Genomic DNA, 20,477 nt, shown 5'->3' with positions numbered 1-20,477 from the left:
GTGACATTACAACCACTAAAGCAAAGCCACTAGAAAAAGGAGAGTGCTCGAGGACAAAATTCAACCGCACTAGAGAAAGCGAGGACTCGAATGATGAAGACATGCTGTCAGATACCATTTTCCAAGACAAAATTCGAGGACAAAATCTTCAAGGGCTCGTGACAGGTGCTTCTTCAGCTCATCTTTTGGAATGGAGTGAAATAACTCTTTCAGTAATTGGGTCATGTGAGTTGTTTCAAAAGGTTCTTTTGGTTTTTTAACCAGATTGATTAACCTTTTATGGTAAAAAACTGATAAATTACCAAAAAAATAAAACTTATCCTACCATTTTATCATTACCCTTCGAGTTAACCACTGCACATTATTAATGGTAAACTCATTAAATTTTTTGGGTTCTTTATTGGTAAGCATGTAATCCCATCTAGCAATCCAAGGTATTTTACACCGTAGAGTAAAATCCAATCGAGGATTAGAAAGAGATTTATTAACCTCTGCAAACTATTCATAAACAGTTCTTACCTTATGTGGTAAAATAATTGGGAACAGTCCCCAGTTGAAGAACCATTCATGAAATCAGGGAGGAAATTCTTTAATTTCCTTTTCTAGTTGAAACTGAATGAACCAGCTAAACTTTCTTTGTCTGTTCTCGTACAAGAGCGCTCCGGTCCAGGCCTGAATATAGTCAAAATAACTATACCATATGGGCTTCCCATATCTCAACTCTCTTTGTTTAAAGAGAGAATCACCCCATTCTTCACTGGTTATAATATTTTTAATAATGAACTTACTGTAAGCCCATTGGTGCCCAGTTCTCTCTGTAGGTGCGATTTCTACAGATCCAGTTTCTGCTAATATGACTTTATAATAATCAAAAGCCTTAGGTATAAATGGGATTGCAGAATGATGTTCAGTGTAATAATTAGCTATGTCATAAGGCTTTAAGCCTTCATGTCTCTTTTCAATAGGATTCAAAATATAATAGCTGATAGGAATGTAGAGATAGTTTACCTCCTTATCACTTACAGGTTTAATGCTTATTTTATAAGTATCATCTCTAACCCGATCCGATTCTTTAACTGATGGAGGTGATGATTCCTCATGCTGCCTTTTGACCGAAGTCCTTGAACTCATTTCCTGTAAGAAATTCTCTTGTTAAGAAATCAGGTAATGAATTTGTTTCTCCTTTAATAAATTCAATATCAAAATCAAATATAGATAAAATGGCTTGCCATCTAGCAAAGATTTACTTAGATGCGATGTTTTTAAAATCTTTAAGGAGTATTTCCTTAGCACTTTTGCAATCGATTCTTATCAAGAACTTCTGATTTAATAAATCAAATTCAAACTTCTGGACACATAGGACGATAGAAAGAATTTCTTTCTTTACAGTAGAGTAATTTACTCTTGGTCCTACCCACATTCCACTAGTAAATCTAACCAGTGATTCTTTATCATTAATCCTTTGTTTTAGGATTCCTCCATACCCTTTATCTGAAGCATCAGTTTCCACTATCTTAAAAGACTCTGGATGTAGTATTGCTAGACAGGGAAGAGTCTTTACCCTTTCTTTAATTCATCTAACTGCTATGGTGCACTCTTTAGACCATTCAGGAGGGTTTTTCTTTAGACGTTGAAACAAAGGTTTAGCATCTTGAGCTTCTTTATAAAAATCTGCTACATAATTCAGACTCCCTAAAAACCTTTGTAACTGGATTTTTTCCTTGATTTCATCTGGAAATTTACTAGCAAATTCTATTGCCCTATTGATGGGAATGATTGTTCCCTTTGTAATATTATGCCCTAAAAAACGTATCTCAGTTTGAAAGAGTTTTTATCTTTTTTGCTGAGACTACCAGACCGTTTAATTTAACGATCTTTTCAAACATTTTTAAATACTTGAAATGTTGATCTATAGTCTTTGAGAAGATGAGAACATCGTCTATATAGACTATAGAAAATGCCGAATAAGCATTGAAGATCTCATTCATTATCTTCTGGAATTCTGAAGGAGCATTTTTTAGGCCGAATGGCATGACATTCCATTCGTAATGCCCAAAAGGCACAATAAAAGCTGTTTTATACTTATCTTCTTCAGCAACCTGGATTTGCCAATACCCAGACTTCATGTCGAATTTTGAGAATATAGTTGTCTCGAAGAGTCTGTTTAACAGATCTCTCTTATTAGGCAATGGGTACCTAATCCATCTGAGCGCCTTATTTAAGGGCTTGTAGTTTATGACTAATCTTGGGACACCTCTTTCTAGTTCTGCAGCGTTCTCAACATAAAACGCTGGACATCTCCAAGGGCTACTGCTCTTTCTTATTAACCCTTTCTGTTCCAACTCAGAGATTTTTCTTTTACAGATTTCTAAGTGTCTCGGTCCCAAAGCTATTGGTCGAGCTTTTGTGGGGATGGCTCTTTCGTTGAACTCGGGTGTAATACCCAGCTAGACTCCGGTATCGGAATTCCTACCGTCCGGTGGATTCTCGGATGTCGGAAACCTCTAGAAGGGTAAAATCATGTTTTTATAAAATGTTTTCATGTATTTTATGGTTTTAAGTAAGAAAGAAATTGAGTTTTGAATGAAAAAGACCATAGAGGGAAATCCAGGTTCGGCCGCCGAACATGCATGAGTTTTGGAGTCACCTTCGGCTTCCGAAGGTGGCCTGGCCAGCCACCTATAAAAGGCCCCATGGCCGAAAATGGGCAAGTTTTCTCCCCTATTTTCGGCCAACGGTGAGTCCATGCCCCCCCATGGTTGGTTTTGATGATTTTCCTCAAATCTTTCAAGTCTTAACAAGTTTTAACTTGGTTTTGAAGATTTTTGAAGCTAAGATCAAGTTTTGGAGCTTGAAGACCCAAGGAGCTAGATTTCTCCCATCTCCAAGTTAGGATCGTCTCTCCTCTCGATCTTTAAGAGGTAAGCTTAGATCCTACCTTTCTTGTATGTTTTAAGCAAGTTTTGAGGGGTTATGGGGTAGAATGCATGTTTAGGTTAATGTTGAGTTTATGGATAATGTGTGTTGTATGAGTTGCTATATGTGTTTGTGTTGGGGTTTAGGTTAGTTTGAGACCCCTATATGCTTAATTGCTTGTGTATGCATGTTGTAGAATAGCTAAATGCATGTTTAAATGGTTTGGTAGGCAAAATGTGCATGAGGAGACTGAGTTCTGCCACTTTGGGAGAACTCAGGTTCGGCAGCCGAAGGACTTTCGGCCACCGAACCTGCTTGTGGAGGCAAGCTTTCGGCTGCCGAACCCTGCCCCCGAAAGTTGGACTTTCGGCTCTGGAAGGGAGTTTCGGCCGCCGAAGGTGCCGCCGAACCTGCACGAGTTTCGGCTCTGGAACCACTTTCGGCCGCCGAAGGTGCTGCCGAAAGTGGCTGAGTTTCGGCTCTTGAGGGACTTTCGGCCGCCGAACCTGCCGCCGAAAGTGCCCTGTTCAGCCTTCCTTTGCATGATTTCAGTGATTGTTTTAAGGTGTTTTAGGGGGGTTTTTGGGGAGTAGTTTAAAGTCATGTTCATGTATGTTTGGTCCCTCATTTGAGTCTACCTGTGTAGGTTCGGACCTGAGGAACCGAGGACCCCAACAGTGAGATAGCTGCTTCAATGTCTTTTCAGAGCTAGCCAGAGGTGAGTAGAACTAAACCATGTTTTAAATAATAAAAGTTTTTAGCATGTTTCATGCATCATGAATGCCATGTTTATATTAGGTTGTATTGCATTAGAATTCACGAAGATGATGCATTGCATTATTTGTTGTTGATGTGGATGGATGTTGGATGACCCATTAGTCCTCAATATGTATGATGATTAATGAATGTCCAAGGCTGCCCATGTCCACGCGTCCTGGCATTTATTTATGTATGATGATTAATGAAAGTCCAGGGCTGCCCATGTCCACGCGTCTTGGCATTGTGTGATGATTAAGAGGAAGTCCTGCGGAGCTCCATCAAGGGCCGGGCACATTGGAATTAGACGGTTATTGGTGACAAATCCATCCGTGATGTGAATTGTATGTGTTGTGATGCATTACATGAAAGCATGACTTATGATAATGTTTTATGGTTCTGCTCACTGGGCTTTTTAGCTCACCCCATTCCCTTAACCCCCAGGTGTGCAGGTACGGGATAGACCAAGATGTCAGTAAGAGTAAAGTCATGTTTATGTAATAGTTAGATGTGGACATGAAAATGTTGTAATGTAAAGTGTTGAACAGTCACGTAATGTAATGATGATATTGAGGATTAGAATTGTGCTTGACCCTAGTATGTAAAGTAAATCCCTTTTGCACATGATCTATAAAATGTTTTAATGATGTTTTATGCAAACCAAGCTTAATGTATGATATGTTGCCCCATTGGAGCATTTGATGAGGGCTCCAGTGTGGGGTTTTATGGTTATGAGTTTGTGCATGCACAGGTTAAGCTTGGTAGATGAAAGAAAAAGTTTAAAGTTTTTATGTATATGTTTGATCATGTATGGGATTTAGCAGGTATACAGGATGTATGTTAGGCTTGCTACGGGTCCCGGCGACCTTAAGTCGATCTGGATCCTAACGTCGGTAGCGGTCCGATTTCTGGGTCGTTACATTAGGCTCATATGGCAAATTAACCACGAGTTTCTTTCTTCCCCAAAATGCATCTGGACTTTCTGCACAAATGTTGTTTAGCATTTCTTCTTAGATTACCTTTATCCTCTGTTGTACTTTAGGATCCATTATCCTTTCTTCTGAACTCTTATAGTTGACTTCCTGTTTTAAGGAATTAATGAACTTTGTTTTATTTTTAACAGTGCTTTTTAACAAATCAATTTCTTTTATCTTTGGTTGCAAGATAAAATAGAAAGTAATTACTCTCCCATTTATCTCTGTGCTGATTCCTTCTTCAGATATCTGTTGAATGGGGTAGAGCATATGCAGGAATGGATTTCCTAGAATAACAAGATGAGATAATCCTTTTACCATTAGGAATGGGATTTCGAAACAAGTACCTTGATTGCAAATAATTGTGTTGTTTAATTTGAACCGTACCGTCATTTTACTGCCATTAGCTGTGTTTAATTCTTCGATTGTCTTTGAGAAATACCGCGAAGGGACCAATCCCTCATTGATGCAGTTAAGGTCAGCTCTAGAATCTATTAGTGCGATTGTTTGAAACATATACTCCTTATGGACGACTATCGTTACCTTGGTATGCCACTTGTAGGTTATTACCCTATCTATCATGTTGACATAATGAAGATTGTTGATGCTTTTATCAACATCTTCAGGATGATTTTCTTCAGGTTCTTCTGTGGTGAATTATTGCTGTTCTTTTAGCAGTTTTAGGATATTTATCCTTTTTTTCAACTCTTTAATCTCAGTCTTAACCGAGTTGAGCTCTGCCTTCAACTCTATTAGAGTTGGTTCGTTTGATCTCTTCGAGTTTTTAACTCTTTCTAGAATCTCTTTCAAGTCATAGGGAGACTGCTTGCTTTCTATTTTTTTATCCATCAGATTATGAGAAGAAGTTCCACCCTTTTCCCTATATATATTAATATAGGCTTCTAGCTTTTCTCTCTTCTTTTCTGGGTTGTCAATATTATCGATCAAGTCTAGAATTAGATTGTCTTCTTTGGTGAGAACCAAAAGGCCATTCATGGCGCATAGCGATTTATAGTAGTCACATCAGATTATGAGAAGAAGTTCCACCCTTTTCCCTATATATATTAATATAGGCTTCTAGCTTTTCTCTCTTCTTTTCTGGGTTGTCAATATTATCGATCAAGTCCAGAATTAGATTGTCTTCTTTGGTGAGAACCAAAAGGCCATTCATAGCGCATAGCGATTTATAGTAGTCACAGTTTCCTTCGCATTCAGTAGTCTCCTTTTGCTCTTCTTCTTCTGTGCTACTTTCTTCTTCTTCTTCTGTCGTATAATCTATGGCATTGAGTGCCATGACTTCTTGTTCTGAGTCGATCTCATTTAGAAGTACTTTTGCTAACGCTTCTTTCTAATCTTCTTTTATCTTCAAAGCTTGAATTTGCTGCTTAACTCGACACTTATTAGCGTAGTGACCAACTTTTCCACATCTGTAGCAAACAATAGTTTTCTCTGTTTTGCCATTTCTAAGTTTCGGCTTTTGCTTTAGCTTATGGGAACGAGCATGTTCTTGCTTCTGAAACTTTTTTGGTTTAGCCAAATGTTGATGATACTGTCGCCGTTTTCTGTGGCGAAAGTGGTGGTCCTTATCCTAATTATCATGTTGTCAACCATAATAAACACTGTGATCGTAGAGAGTATCAAAGAACTCTAAGTCTGTTTAACTGCATCCTTAATTACTTATATTAGCTTTTAAGAAGTAATAATTTTTAAATCTGGTATATAGACTAGAATACTCAAACTTTCTCAATCCGGCAATTGGTGTGCCGTAGAGATAACTTGAGACACAACGTCACGTACTCAAGTCAGTTGATGGGAGTAAAATGCAACCCACTCCTCTAGTTGATGAAGTGAAATTGTACTATAGTCTCGAGTCGCAAGCATTAACTTTCTTCCCAAACTAGTCTCCTGGAAGTTCTTCGTTCACCTCTACTATGCCTAATGAAGGATGGAAGAATGAAGCTACTGATTTTAGATGACTCATACAGGAGCATCAGCAGCATGACTTTCTCCAAAAATGATGAGGGTATTACCTCTCAGCTGGACCAAATGAAGGATATGCTTATGCACATTATTACTCGAAACACATCCAGCCAGCCTTCAGCTCCTACTAATCAAAGTACTTCATCTGCACCGCCTCTAGATTAGCCAAATGTGAGAGGACGTGATGATGCTGATGGTGATGATGAGGATGCTATAGATTTGTAGTTCTTCATCGCTTTATTGTACTTGTTACCTTCAATTTTCAAATTACTTTAATATTTATTTTCTACTATTTATATTGTTTTATACTTGTAAATGGTTTGTTATGAATGAATTGAGTGATTTCTTATTACTGGATTGAATAGTTTCTTGTTATTGTATTGAATTATTGATACATGAGTTGTATTGAGTGAGTGAGTTTACAGGTAATCATGAGAGGTACAAATAGGGGTATGGAGGAGTGGAAAAAGGCAATTAGTAACGGATTAGTAATGAATTTTCCGTTACTAAAAATTCCATTACTATTGTTGGTTAAATATAAAATAGAATTATAATGGATAATCCGTTACAAATCCGTTATTAAAAATATCCGTTATTAAAATTCACAAAAATAAAATACAATTTTATAACGGTTAATTTGTTACAAATCCATTATAGATTTAGTAACGGATCTGAAATTCATTACAAAATGATTAGCAACAAGGGTTTTTATAACGGTTTGTGTTCATTATTAATCCTTTATTAAATATTACTAATAACGGATATTGTTATTTTAGTAATGGATTTTTCCATTACTATTCCGGCAAATTGTTGCAGTGACATGAAGAACTTCATAGTTTTTATAGTTGGGATTATCCTAACTCAAATCAAGAATTCTTTCCTGGAAATAGAGATAAAGATCACATATCTTAGTACAAGACAAAAGGCCCAAGTAACCAATACATGTCTCTCAATAACCCGCATAGATTTGATATTGTAGATTATTGAGGTAGGGGATTCGGCTATAAGACTCATGAGCTCTGGTTGAAAATGTTTAATCAGCTAATTTGGGATTTCTACAAAAATGCATGCACACAGAAAGCTTGCATGGAAATGTATATATAGAGTATTTGAATTAATTTTCTTGTCCCATTTTTCTTTTTTCCATTCTTTTCAACCAAGCATAAACTCATTTAAAATAGATCTTCTGTATTACAAAGAACAGATCTCAGCAATCCAAGATAAAAAAGTCAATTAACAGATCTAATTAATTGCTAAAAATTCTAGTAAGAATTTTTTTAAAATGGCTAAGCACATTCTGACTAGCTTAAAACTGTAAAATCACATAAAGCATAATGTTCTAATTAACTAGCTGATTCAGGCAGTGTAATCTAGAGGAATCGTTATGTGAGAGATCACAATTAACTACTTCAATAGAATTATAATAGTGAGAGAACTAAAAGAATAATTCAAGAACAAAACAACAGTAGATGGGGAAAGGAACTATGAAATAACAAAACAAGTGTAAATAATTTCGAAGCAGTATGGTTTTAAGAGCTTAATATGATTGAAAAGATTAGTTACCTTCAATCCGAAGATATTTAAATATTGGAAAAAGCAAATTGACCTTGTCGTATCAAGAACAATTTGCTCCTGTAACATAAACAAAATCCAACCAAACAAAAATATGAATTGGCAACTCTAAGAATAAAAAAATTGAGCAGCAACAGCGAGATATTTTCACAAATAGGATAGTTTCTAACTCATCATGCGATAAAGTATTTATCACAGAGAAGGAAAACAATTGCTGCCACTGTCCACTATTAATAAGGATCACTGATTGTAAAAATCTCTACATAATCAACTATAGGTGTTTTAGTATTTCAAATGCAAGGACCGATAGTTGCAAAAAAATCGACTACAAGTGCCACAAAAACAACTAGAAAATTTCTTAAAATCCAAAACCCTATGCATATAAAATCAACTACAGTCCCATAGCCCTAAGCACATAAATAAGCAATCTAAATCACACAAACAAGTAAAAATTTATATAAAAATTGAGTAAAATAGAGTAAACCACATCACCAATCGTATGAATTTAAATACCTTTGATGCTGTAATAAAATTGTAAGGAGACAAGGACAGGTACAATCCATGCTCGTGAGCTGCGATGGTGAAAATCTGCGATTGAGACAAATGGATAGGATATGTGATTATTACTGCTTTAATAATGGCAGCGACGGCGGCGACCAGGAAAGGTAAACTCCACGCTCGTGAGAGATTGCACATACACACACACACACACACACAGATGGGAGTTGCACAAAAGCGACCGACAGCGAGAGACTTGATTCGGTTGGGAGATTAGACAATGAGATTAAGTGTAAATTCTTTTGGCCAAGGATTTTAAACTCCCAAATCGAGAACTTTTGTTTACATGGCATGAAGGAGAAAGCTTGGAGAAGGAGTTAGGGTGTAAATGAACCAAATTGTTCGTGAGCTATTTGAGGTTTGATTCGATAAAAGCTCAACTCGATTTCTAAACGAGCCAAGCTCGAGTTAATTTTTAGGCTCGTTTGATAAATGAGCCAAACTTGAGCTCCATAGTATTCGGCTCGTTAAGGCTTGTGAGCTCGGCTCGTTTCTGAGTTCATGAGCAGGCTCGCGAATAGGCTCATGAACAGTCTCGTTAAGCAAACTGAAATTACTATCATAAGAAAAATAAACTCAAACTCTGCATATACTTTAATGAGCCAAATTTAAATTTTTTAAAATTTAGCTCTATATAGTTTAGTTACACTCTTAAACTTGCATACATTTGGATCATTGAGATTTAAAAACTCATCTTTATAAGTTTACATGCTAATTTGTAGATATAATTATTTAACTAAAATTATTTTAGTTTTAAACTTATTAGTTTTAAACTAAAACTCATTATACATGTAAATAAATTAAATTACTCGTGAACTATTTGAGACTCAGCTCGATTAAAGCTCGACTCAACTCAATAAAAGCTCGATTCGTCTAAGCTCGTTTGCTAAACGAGTCAAGCTTGAGCTTCTTAATACTCGGCTCGAGTTCGATATGAGTAAAGCTCGAATTCAGCTCGAGCTCGAAAAAATTTTAACGAACCAAACTTGAGCTCTTCAAAGCTCGGCTAGGCTCGGTTCGTTTACACCCCTAGGAGAAAGCTTTGTGAAGGAGAATGCTTTGATGGACGTTGGACTTTTTTTTTTTCATTTATTTTTAATTATAATTTATATTTAAAATAAGTTTAGTTAAAATTAAAATAAATATTGAGATAACATTTTAATAATAATATAAAATTATAAAATGGGGCTGAAATAATAGGATTGAAATTAAAAATCAATGTTTAATAATATTACACTGAAATTCTCAAAGTAAAAAATTTGATTAAATCACAGTTAGGACATTGATGAATTTGTAAGTGCACTAGTAATTGTTTGTAAAATTAAATAAATACAAAATAATTTATAATTAAATGTGTAATCTATTCATAAAATTAAATTGATACAAATGAATATATAATTTATTTATAAAATTAAAATAAATACATATAAATTGAAAATGAATGTATAACTTGTTTGTAAAATTAAATAGGCACTTAAATTCACACAAACCGATTAGCAAATAAATATATAATCTATTTATAAAATTAAATAGATATAAATAGATTTAAAATTTATTTGTAAAATAAATGGACATATATCTATTTGTAAATGGACATGTAATTTATTTATAAAATTAAATAGATAGGAAAATATTTGCAAAGACATATAATTTATTTATAAAATTTTATGGATATAAATGGATTTGAAAAAAAAAGTATAGCTATTTATAAAATTAAACAAACATACACAGATTTATAAACGAACATATTAAATAGACACAAATAGATTCACAAATGGACGTTCGTTTATAAAATTAAATGAATACAAATGGATTCGTAAATAAACATAGAATCCCATTTATAAAGAAAATATTTTTACTACATCTGTTTGTGAAGCTCAGCTACTATCACATTCCAAAACCATGAGATATTTGGATAGTTAGTTTTATGGGAGGTGCTAACTTAATACTGAATTAATTAGGGGAGGTGCTAGCTTAACCATAGTTGCTTGATACACAATTTGCCTAGCACTAAAACTTGTATTTAGAGGTTCAATTTGCATTTTATATATAGTTATACATGCAAATATAGAACTAAAATAAAAATGACCAATAATAATAATAATTTAATATCTTTAAGCTGTAATAATTGAATTACAGAAAGTCCAAATAAGAAAACGGACATATCTAAAAATAAAGTAAACATTGTGATAAATACATTGGAATTAAGTCACTTTTGGAAGGTGTTTAAGGATTTTCCAATATACTAGATTATTGTACTTATTAAACCCGACATACTTACTTAAATAAAATGGAACTTAAAAGTTAAACGTGTAATTTTAATAGGTCAATCTATGAATATTGAAAGTTAAAAAACTAAATTAAAACATGATAAAGAGTTTAGTAGGATAAAGTGTGAATATAGAAAGTTTAAAATCAATTTCAAGTTTGGTCCTCCATTTTTCTACCTCTTCACCTAAACCCTCTATGCATTATCTGAATATGCATGAAAGAAATGACAAAGCATGAAAGAAAAATATTGTCTTCAAATTCCTTCATGTTGGCCGAAACTACACCATAAAATGATAAAATAAATTTTCTCCTTTTCTTCCATTTCTACCCAATTTCTCCATGAAAATGAGACTTCCATTCATGCAAACCTTTTCATAAGTGAAATAACTAGTAAAGAAACATTAGAAAAAGAAGAAAAGAGAAAGAAAAGTTTAGATGCTTAAGTGGTAAGTGATAGAAATTGAAAATTAAGTTAGAAAAATATACTCTTCCATGCTTTTAATCATTTTTATATTACTAAATGAATTAAAACTCTTGTTATTATTTTTAAAGAATAAATTCAGAAGGGGAAAGGTATATCAAAGGACAAAGGCAAGAAAAAAGAACAAGTGTACCTAAAACTTATAGAAAGAATTATACAAAAGTTTTGGTGTTTGTATAATTTTATATTTTTCTTTGATTTTCTCATGAACATGTAAAATTAAGGATTAGTTTTGATTATTGAAAATGTTTCTTTGGTTGTATAAATGTATAATATGAATGGTGGTGGTGTTTAGAAGGGTTAAAGCAAAGAAATTTAATATGGAAGTTAAAAGTGCATACCTGACAGAATAAGTTTTAACAGGGCAACCTGTGTTGGTAGTTTCATAACTCATTATATAGTCGTCTAAATTAGGCCTAACATATATCAAACAAAAGTTGAGATGAAGAGCTAAAATTTTCATAAAGTGACCAATTCTGAATATGTAGCTAGGTGTATGTAAAATGTAAATGAACCTATACTGGTCATAGGAATACTGCATTCAGAACAACTTATATTTCTTATACCATAACTAATTTTATACTTAGTGAAATGATTTAAGACCAGTACCAACTAAACCTTGAGAAATATAGCTAAAACTTTGTAGAGAGCACCTAAATTTGAATCAGCATGCAAAGATATGAATCTAATGTGTTTTTTTAGACTAAAAACAAGTATCAAAACTGGATTGGTTAATACCTAATTGGGTAGCTTTCAAAAAAAATTTTATAACTTGAAGTAGGAATGTCAGAATTAAGTGTACCATATTTTGTTAGAAAGCTAAGGCATAAACATACAACTTTCATGACAACATTTAATCAAATTCTGTCCATAAGGCATTTGAAATGTAAAAACAAATCAGACAGAAATAACCTAAATCTGAATATTGACCTAAAATGAATTAAAATACTAGCTTTGACACCAAATTACATACATGCTATCTTGACGTACCTGCTTTATGCACGTACTAGTTTAATTAACTAACACTTTATACATATTTTCTTAATGAATCAGCAATACGCTTATGACTGAATATGGTCTATTACACACACATGCATGCTTTTAAAAACTCATTTTATCAATATACTTGCTTATGAATGTATAATTCAATATGCTTACTTGTTTGAATATGTTAAGTATTTTTTGCTTGTGAAATGGGGATTGGGGGTTGGAGGTTGGGGGAGTAGAATATGAGACTTCTCATATTTACTCAGATGCACTTACCACTAGGCTAAGCCCGTGAGTGCTATTAAGTATTTAAATGGATAATTTTGGTGAAAATGAACACACATGCATGCTTTTAAAAACTCATTTTATCAATATACTTGCTTATGAATGTATAATTCAACATGCTTACTTGTTTGAATATGTTAAGTATTTTTTTTTTTTTGTTGAAATGGGGATTGGGGATTGAGAGAGTAGAACTTGAGATTTCTCAAATTTACTAAAATGCACTTACCACCAGGTTAAGCCTGTGAGTGCTGTTAAGTATTTAAATGGATAATTTTGGTGAAAATAAATATTTAACATATACATATTGATTCTTGGTCCCATAAACCTCAGTAGGAGTCGTAAATAAAATAAGGATGTAGCATAGGGGTGAGCATTCGTTCGGTTCGGTTCAAAATCAAATCGAACTGAATAAACCAAAAACGAAAATTTTAGTATTTATGAAAATTGAACCGAACCAATTTTGGTCAGAAATCGAATTGAACCGAACCGGTCTGATTTGGTTCGATTCGGTTCGGTTTAATCGATTTTGATTTTTAATAAATTTTTTATTTTTTACACTTTATTTTTAGTATTTTAAAATTTAATTAAAATATTTTAATCTTAATATGATTTAATTTCTCTATATTATTGAAAATAACATATTATTATCACTAATCAGTTCGGTTCGGTTTTTTCAATTATTTTCTGATCAAAATCAAACTGAACCGAAATAACCGAAATTTCTAAAATTAAAAACCGAACCGAATTGAATAAAAAACTGAACTAAAATTTTAAATTAATTCGGTTCGGTCGGTTTTTTCGGTTTGAACTGAATACTGCTCACCCCTAATGTAGCACGCCATATACAGTTTAGCAGTTATACCTTAATGGGCTGTATGATATGATATTTCTAGCACATCATGTGTCATATAGTTTTTAGTCTTTTGAGCTATTTAGGCATAATATTCGGCCTCCAGACCACACAATTTGGCATTCTGTACCATACAAACACAACTTTTCTTATTTAACTAGTTGATCCTGCTAAGAGTTTATAGGAGCTAAAATTTAATTATATGACTTGTTAATACTTTACAAGTATGTATACAGAATGATTATCATAATATGAATGACCTTACATATATATAATTGCATAACTTAATTTGTACATTTTTCACCCATAGATACATAAATTTTCTACACATTTTTATGAAATGATTTTATTGTTGTTGTCTTGTTCATTCTTATTTATACCTTGTATGAATATATTATTATCCACCCACTGAACGTAAACTCAATGCATTGGACCTTTCCATCCATGCACAAGCAGTAGACAAAGAAAGTGACAAGTAAGAGATGTGATATTCTATATCAACACAGAGAAATTATCATAACTAGTTAATATATATAGAGGTTGTTTATGCTTGACATATACATAAGTAGTCTACTAGAAGTATGTAATGAGTTTTGCAAATAGTAAAAATGTAAATCAAAATGTTTACTACTTTCTATTAATATATTTTGTTTACGGATTTAATAGTGTGTTGAGTAAATATTGAGAATTTATTACTATTTTCCACAAGGTAAATTGCTGATGAACAGGGGAGACTCTTGCAGTTTCTTCATTTTTTTTTTCGTGAATTAATATACATTTAAATAAATTAAATAACAATTGATAATATAAAAGTTAATTTAAGTCCACATATGTAATTGCACATAATATAGCATGTGTCTTCCTTTATACAACTATCTTATTTTATAGATGAATAAGGGGCGTTATATTTAGAAATAAATTTTTATCCGTTTGTGAATACTATTTGTATTTTGTAAAATTATTGTAGTGAAAATTTTTCTTTCTAGATGACGTAGGTGCCACTTGTAATTAAAAATTTTATCCTAACACTTAATGATCTCTTTCAAAGCAACAACAACATTATCTCTTGCTCTAGAAAATATTCCAACATAATATTCTTTTGTCTCATCCCAAAATAAATTCATTAAATTTTTTTTTTCGTAAGGATCAACTCGCTTCAAATCAAAGTCAATTTCTAAATAAGGAGGATAGTGAACTAACGGCCTTAATAGATTTTCATATCCACTATTTGTAATATGTTGTATCTCACCATCAATATTAGCCTCTTCATTAAATTTGTTTTTATTATTAAGCCAAGGATTATCCCCTTTATTATCAAGATCATTATAATAATCACTCTTCTTCACTTTCAACATTTTTAGACAAAAAGCTAAAATTATTTTTTTCACAACCACCAGTTCCTTTATTACCACTATTATAATCATCATTACCCCAACCTACAACATCTAGTCTTTGACTTTGACTAGCACTACCTATATGATAATCATTACCCACAAATTATACTTGCTTACTAGTAGAAGTACCAACTCCTGCTACCTTTTCTGTTATTCTATATCCACGAAAAATATTGATCTATAGTATAATTGCATAGACTACCTGAAACTAGCCCAATACTTAAACATCATATCTAAATCTTTGTCATCATGTAATTCAGTTAATTCATATTTCATAACATACATTATTTTTGCAATTAGTTCATTATGAATATACAACCTCTTTACACATACTATTTGCAAACCTATTCTTTATAATTCAATTTTCTTCAAGTACGAAAATAACTAATTAATGTATTTTTTAAAACGTCAAAAATATCTTAATATCAAGATGATAGCAAAAAAAATCTTGAATTTTTCATGTTTCAATAAATATACCACAAACTAAAAATTTTAATTAGTATATCCTATACTAATCAATTAAATTTATTTATACACTATCGTACGAACTTGGACAATTAAATCTAACGTAAATACTATATCATTGTAACGATCCGGAAACCGGACCGCTACCGGCGCTAGGATCGGGACCCGTAGCAAGCCTCCTGTACCTGCTGGATACCTGATAACATCTCATACATGATTATACATTTTCATAAAAATTTAAATCTTTTCATATTCCAAGCCTGACCTGCATGCACTAAACCATAAACATAAAACTCCAACCTAGAGCCCTCATCAAATGCTCTAGTGGGTTATCATAATATACATCAAGCTTGGACTATCATTTCTCATCATAAAAACATTTCATTAAAAGAGATCATGTACTAAAAGGGACTAATCATACATTGGGGTCAAGCACAATTCTATAATTATAAAACAATTCTCAACATTTCATTACATAACCTCAATTTACAATACATGTCCACTCTAACTACTACATACACTAAGCCTCTACTCTTGCTGACCTCCCGATCTAGCCTGAACCTGCAAGCCTGGGGGTTAAGGGAAAAGGGAGGTGAGCTAAAAAGCCCAGTGAGTAGAGCAATAAAACATATACAAAAATCATGCTTTCATGGAATGCATCACAACACATACATTTCACATCACGGATGAACTTGTCACCAATAACCCTCTATATATCCAATGTGCCCGGCCCTCGACGGAGCTCCGCAGGACTTCCTCTTAATCATTACATACAATGCCAAGACACGTGGACATGGGCAGCCCTGGACTTTCATTAATCATCATACACATAAAATGCCAGGACGCGTGGACATGGACAGCCTTGGACTTTCATTAATCATCATACATATTGAGGGCTAATGGATCATCCAACATTCATCCACATCAACAACATAGAATGCAATGCATCATGTTCGTGAGATTCTAATGCAACAACTTAAAATACATCATGGTATTCGTGATGCATGAACATGCTCAAAACTTTGTTATTTTAATACATAGTTCAGTTCTACTCACCTCTGGCTGACTCTGATCTAACTCTGAAGCGGCTAACACTGAGGGCCTCCTCGGTTCCTCGGGTCCGATCCTACACAGGTGGACTCGAATGAGGTGTCAAACAAACTCAAAATGACTCTAAACATCCCCCCCAAAAACCCCCTAAAACACCTTAAAACAATCATAGAAAACATGCAAAGGAAGGCTGAACAGGGCACTTTCGGTGGCAGGTTCGGCGGCCGAAAGTCCCTCCAGAGCCGAAACTCAGCCACTTTCGGCGGCACCTTCGGCGGCCGAAAGTCCTTTCCAGAGACGAAACTCATGCATGTTCGGCGGCACCTTCGGCGGCCGAAACTCCCTTCCAGAGCCGAAAGTCCAACTTTCAGGGGCAGGGTTCGGCAGCTGTAATACCCGGCTAGATCCCGGCATCGGAAGCCCAACTTTTCGGCGGAATCCCCATTGGAATCTGGAATTCGGAAGATGCCAGAGTCTTCTAGGGGGGTTAAAATGTATTTTCTAAAATGTTTTCACTTGATTTTATGGTTTTAAATGGAAAGGAAATTGATTTTTGAGAAGTTTAGGCTAAGGAGGCATTTGCCAGGTTCGGCCGCCGAAAGTCAAGTTCGGCCGCCGAACATGGGGCTGTTTTGGGAAGTGCTTTAGGCTTCCAAAAGTGTGAGGGCAGAAACCAGGTTCGGCCGCCAAACATGCATGAGTTTAGGAGGCATGTTAGGCTGCCGAAGGTCGTCGACCAGGCCACCTATAAAAGGCCCTCAGACCGAAAATGGGCGAGTTTTCTCCCCATTCTCGAGCTCAGGTGTGTTCATGTCCTCCTCTAGTCATTTTCATGCTTTTTCTTCAATCCTTCACGTTTTTATAAGTTTCATGGTTGTTTTGAAGAAGTTTTAAAGCTTGGATCAAGGTTTGGAGAGCTTAGAGACTTTAAGAGTTTGGGTTCTCCACATCTCAAGCTTTGGGTCGCACCAACCCTCGATCTCCTAGAGGTAAGTGTAGATCCTAGCTTCCTTTTGTGTTTGATGAAGTTTTAAGTGAGTTTAAGGAGTTTTAATGCTTAAGTATGGGTAGATATGCATGTTAGGGTTTATGTGGGTTTTGTGCCCAATATGTGTTTATGTGATGATATGTTGAAGGTTTAAGCTAGGTTATGCATGTGGGAGAGTATATGCATGATTGGGAAAGAGCATGAGATTATGGGTTGTTTTGATGGTTTTGGCCTATGTGAGTCATAAACTATCTATGTATGCTTTTGATGTTGTTTTTGGAGTTTAATCAAGTTGTTAAGCTCCTTTATGCATGGTTAAGAGTTTATGCATGTTTTTATGAAGTTGGGTGCTTGTTTTGGGGTGTTTGGAAGGTTTGGGAGCCTGGTGTGCACGAGGGCTGTGTTCTGGAAGAACTCAGGTTCGGCCGCCGAAGGTAGTTTCGGCCGCCGAACCTGCCTATGGATGCATGGATTGGCCGCCAAACCTTGCCCCCGAAAGTTGTGTTTCGGAGCTGGAGCAGACTTTCGGCCGCCGAAGGTGATGTTCGGCCGCCGAAAGTGCCTGACTTTCGTCTCTGGAGAGAGGGTTCGGCCGCCGAAAGTGCCCCCAAACCTGCATGACTTTTGTCTCTGGAAGGGACCTTCGGCCGCCGAAAGTGCCCTGTCCAGCCCTTTCATGGATGTTTTCTATGATTGTTTTGAAGATGTTTTAGGGGGTTTTCAGGGAGTTGTTTATAAGTTGTTTAGAGTATGTTTGGCACCTCACTGGAGTCCACCTGTGTAGGATCGGACCCGAGGAACCAAGGTGTTTAGCAGTGTTAGCTGCTTCAGCGTCAGTCCAGAGCTAGTCAAGGTGAGTAGAACATAACTCTTTTTAATATTAAGAAAATTAAATGTTCTAAGCATGTTCATGCATCACGAATACCATGATTATGTAATAGGTTATTTGCATTAGAGTTCACGAATATGTTGCATTGCATAATACGGTGATGATGATATAGATGAATATTGGATGATCCATTAGCCCTCAGTATGATGTGTTATGATATAACATGATATGACATGATAGGACATGTATGGCATGATATGAGATGAAAAGACCAGGTGTGGCCGTATTGCCCCTGGCATAGAGATGGAAAGAAGTCCAGGTGTGGCCGTATCGCCCCTGGTATAGAGTTATATGAAGTCCAGGCGTGGCCGCATCGCCCCTGGCATAGAGCATTGTTGGACTTGTTATGAGATGAGATCTAGATGTAGAGGGCTAATGGTGACGAATTCATCCTTGATGTGTATTGTTTGTGATGTGATGCATGTCATGAAAGCATATGATATAATAAATTGTTTTCTCTATAGTTCTGCTCACTGGGCTTTATAGCTCACCCCTCTCCCCTAACCCCAGGTTTGCAGGGTCAGAGATAGTCAGGAGATCAGCAGGTTATGTCTATGGTCAGGTTATGTAATAGATTAGTAGTGGACATGATGTAAGGTAAAGATATGTAATGAAATGTAAAATATTGTTAATGTAATGTAATAGTTAGAGTTGTGCTTTGCCCTAGATGTGTGGTTAATCCCTTTATACATGGTCCTTATGTATGTTTTATTATGAGGCATGATAGCCAAGCTTAATGTATGTTGCCCCACGTGAGTAGATGATGAGAACTCTAGTGTTGGGGTTTATGATTATGAGTTGTGCATGCACAGGTTAAGCTTGGTGTATGAAAGAAAGAAAAAGTTTCCAGTTTTATGTTTAAGGTTTTTATGCTTATGTTTGATCATGTATGAGATTATACCAGATGTACAGGATGTATGCTAGGCTTGCTACGGGTCCCGGCGACCTTAAGTCGATCTGGATCCTAGTGCAGGTAGCGGTCCGATTTTCAAGTCGTTACAGAATGGTATCAGAGCCCTAGGTTCATATGGTCGGACCTATAGTGTGTCGGGCTCATAGAGGTTATAGAAGGGCAAGCACAATAGGAGAGATCATGTCCACTAGGATAGGATGTGGAGTCCTGTCTTGTATGATGATGTGAAATGCCATGATGATAGGCATGAGCATTAATGTTATGCTATGTATGTGATATATGTGAAGAAGGTTCGTGTGTTTCCACATGAACCGTATGATGCTAATGTTATGTGATATGTTATGCTTTCAGAAGTTAAGATGAGAGGAACTCGTTGATCTGCTAGATTGACTGGAGCTCCGCTAGAGAATGAGGGCATGGATGCCCATTCCCCTGCTCTGCAGAGGGCAAGATCTTGTAGAACAAGCAGAGAAGGTACATCAAGGGACCCTAGAAGGTCTTTTGAGGCAAGTCGGAGGAGATCAGTTCATGGTGGTATGTCAGCGGATGTGATGGGAACAGAGGAGGATAACCAGAGAAGAGATAGTAGTTTGGGCGTGAGTATGTCAGAAGAGGATATGGGAGAGTCCCAAGGAGGTACTCAGGCCTCGGGCTTTGTTCCACCACAGTATACACCCTATCCTCAGGGGCCTGGGTATCCGATGGGAAGCACGTCGGATTTGTCTAGCTATAACCCATACCCCACCTTTATGCCCTACCCTCCCTTTTACCCACCATACCCACAGTACCCCATGTTTCCACCCTCACCCTTTTATCCAGGTCCAGCAAACCCTAACCCATGGAATGCTGCACCTCCTCCTCCACCAGTAGAGCCATTCAGATGGCAGGGTTCACATTGAAGTGCAAGAAGGCAAGGGAATGGTTCAAAAACTATGTGAACCCAAGGTTGGAAAGCTTATCTTGGGAACAGTTTGCCAATGAGTTTACAGGATGGGCTTTTGCAGATAGTTCCAGAGAACTGAAGATGATTGAGTTTGAGCAACTAAGACAGACGGAAGAGATGAGTGTAGATGAGTTTATAGACAGGTTCCTGGAGCTGTTGCCGTTTGCAGGAAAAGGTCTTGACACAGACCTAAAGAAGTCTAGGA

The 20,477-nt window shown here is 35.6% G+C and overlaps 1 protein-coding gene across 1 annotated transcript; it reads right to left on the bottom strand.

Moving 5' to 3' along the window:
• Nucleotides 1-573: 573 nt before the first annotated feature.
• LOC110613258 lies at nt 574-9,067 on the bottom strand. Its single transcript, XM_021754300.2, has 3 exons — nt 8,712-9,067; nt 8,190-8,258; nt 574-1,134 (listed from the first exon to the last, which is right to left on the bottom strand). The coding sequence occupies exons 1-3, from the start codon at nt 8,892-8,894 to the stop codon at nt 574-576; spliced, it is 813 nt and encodes a 270-aa protein (XP_021609992.1). The 5' UTR covers nt 8,895-9,067.
• Nucleotides 9,068-20,477: the final 11,410 nt, after the last annotated feature.

Source organism: Manihot esculenta, chromosome 4 (genome assembly GCF_001659605.2).
Source record: "Manihot esculenta cultivar AM560-2 chromosome 4, M.esculenta_v8, whole genome shotgun sequence".
Classification (NCBI taxonomy): domain Eukaryota; kingdom Viridiplantae; phylum Streptophyta; class Magnoliopsida; order Malpighiales; family Euphorbiaceae; genus Manihot; species Manihot esculenta.
The sequence above is the reverse complement of the archived record's forward strand: the minus strand, read 5'-3'. Positions and strand labels throughout refer to the sequence as shown.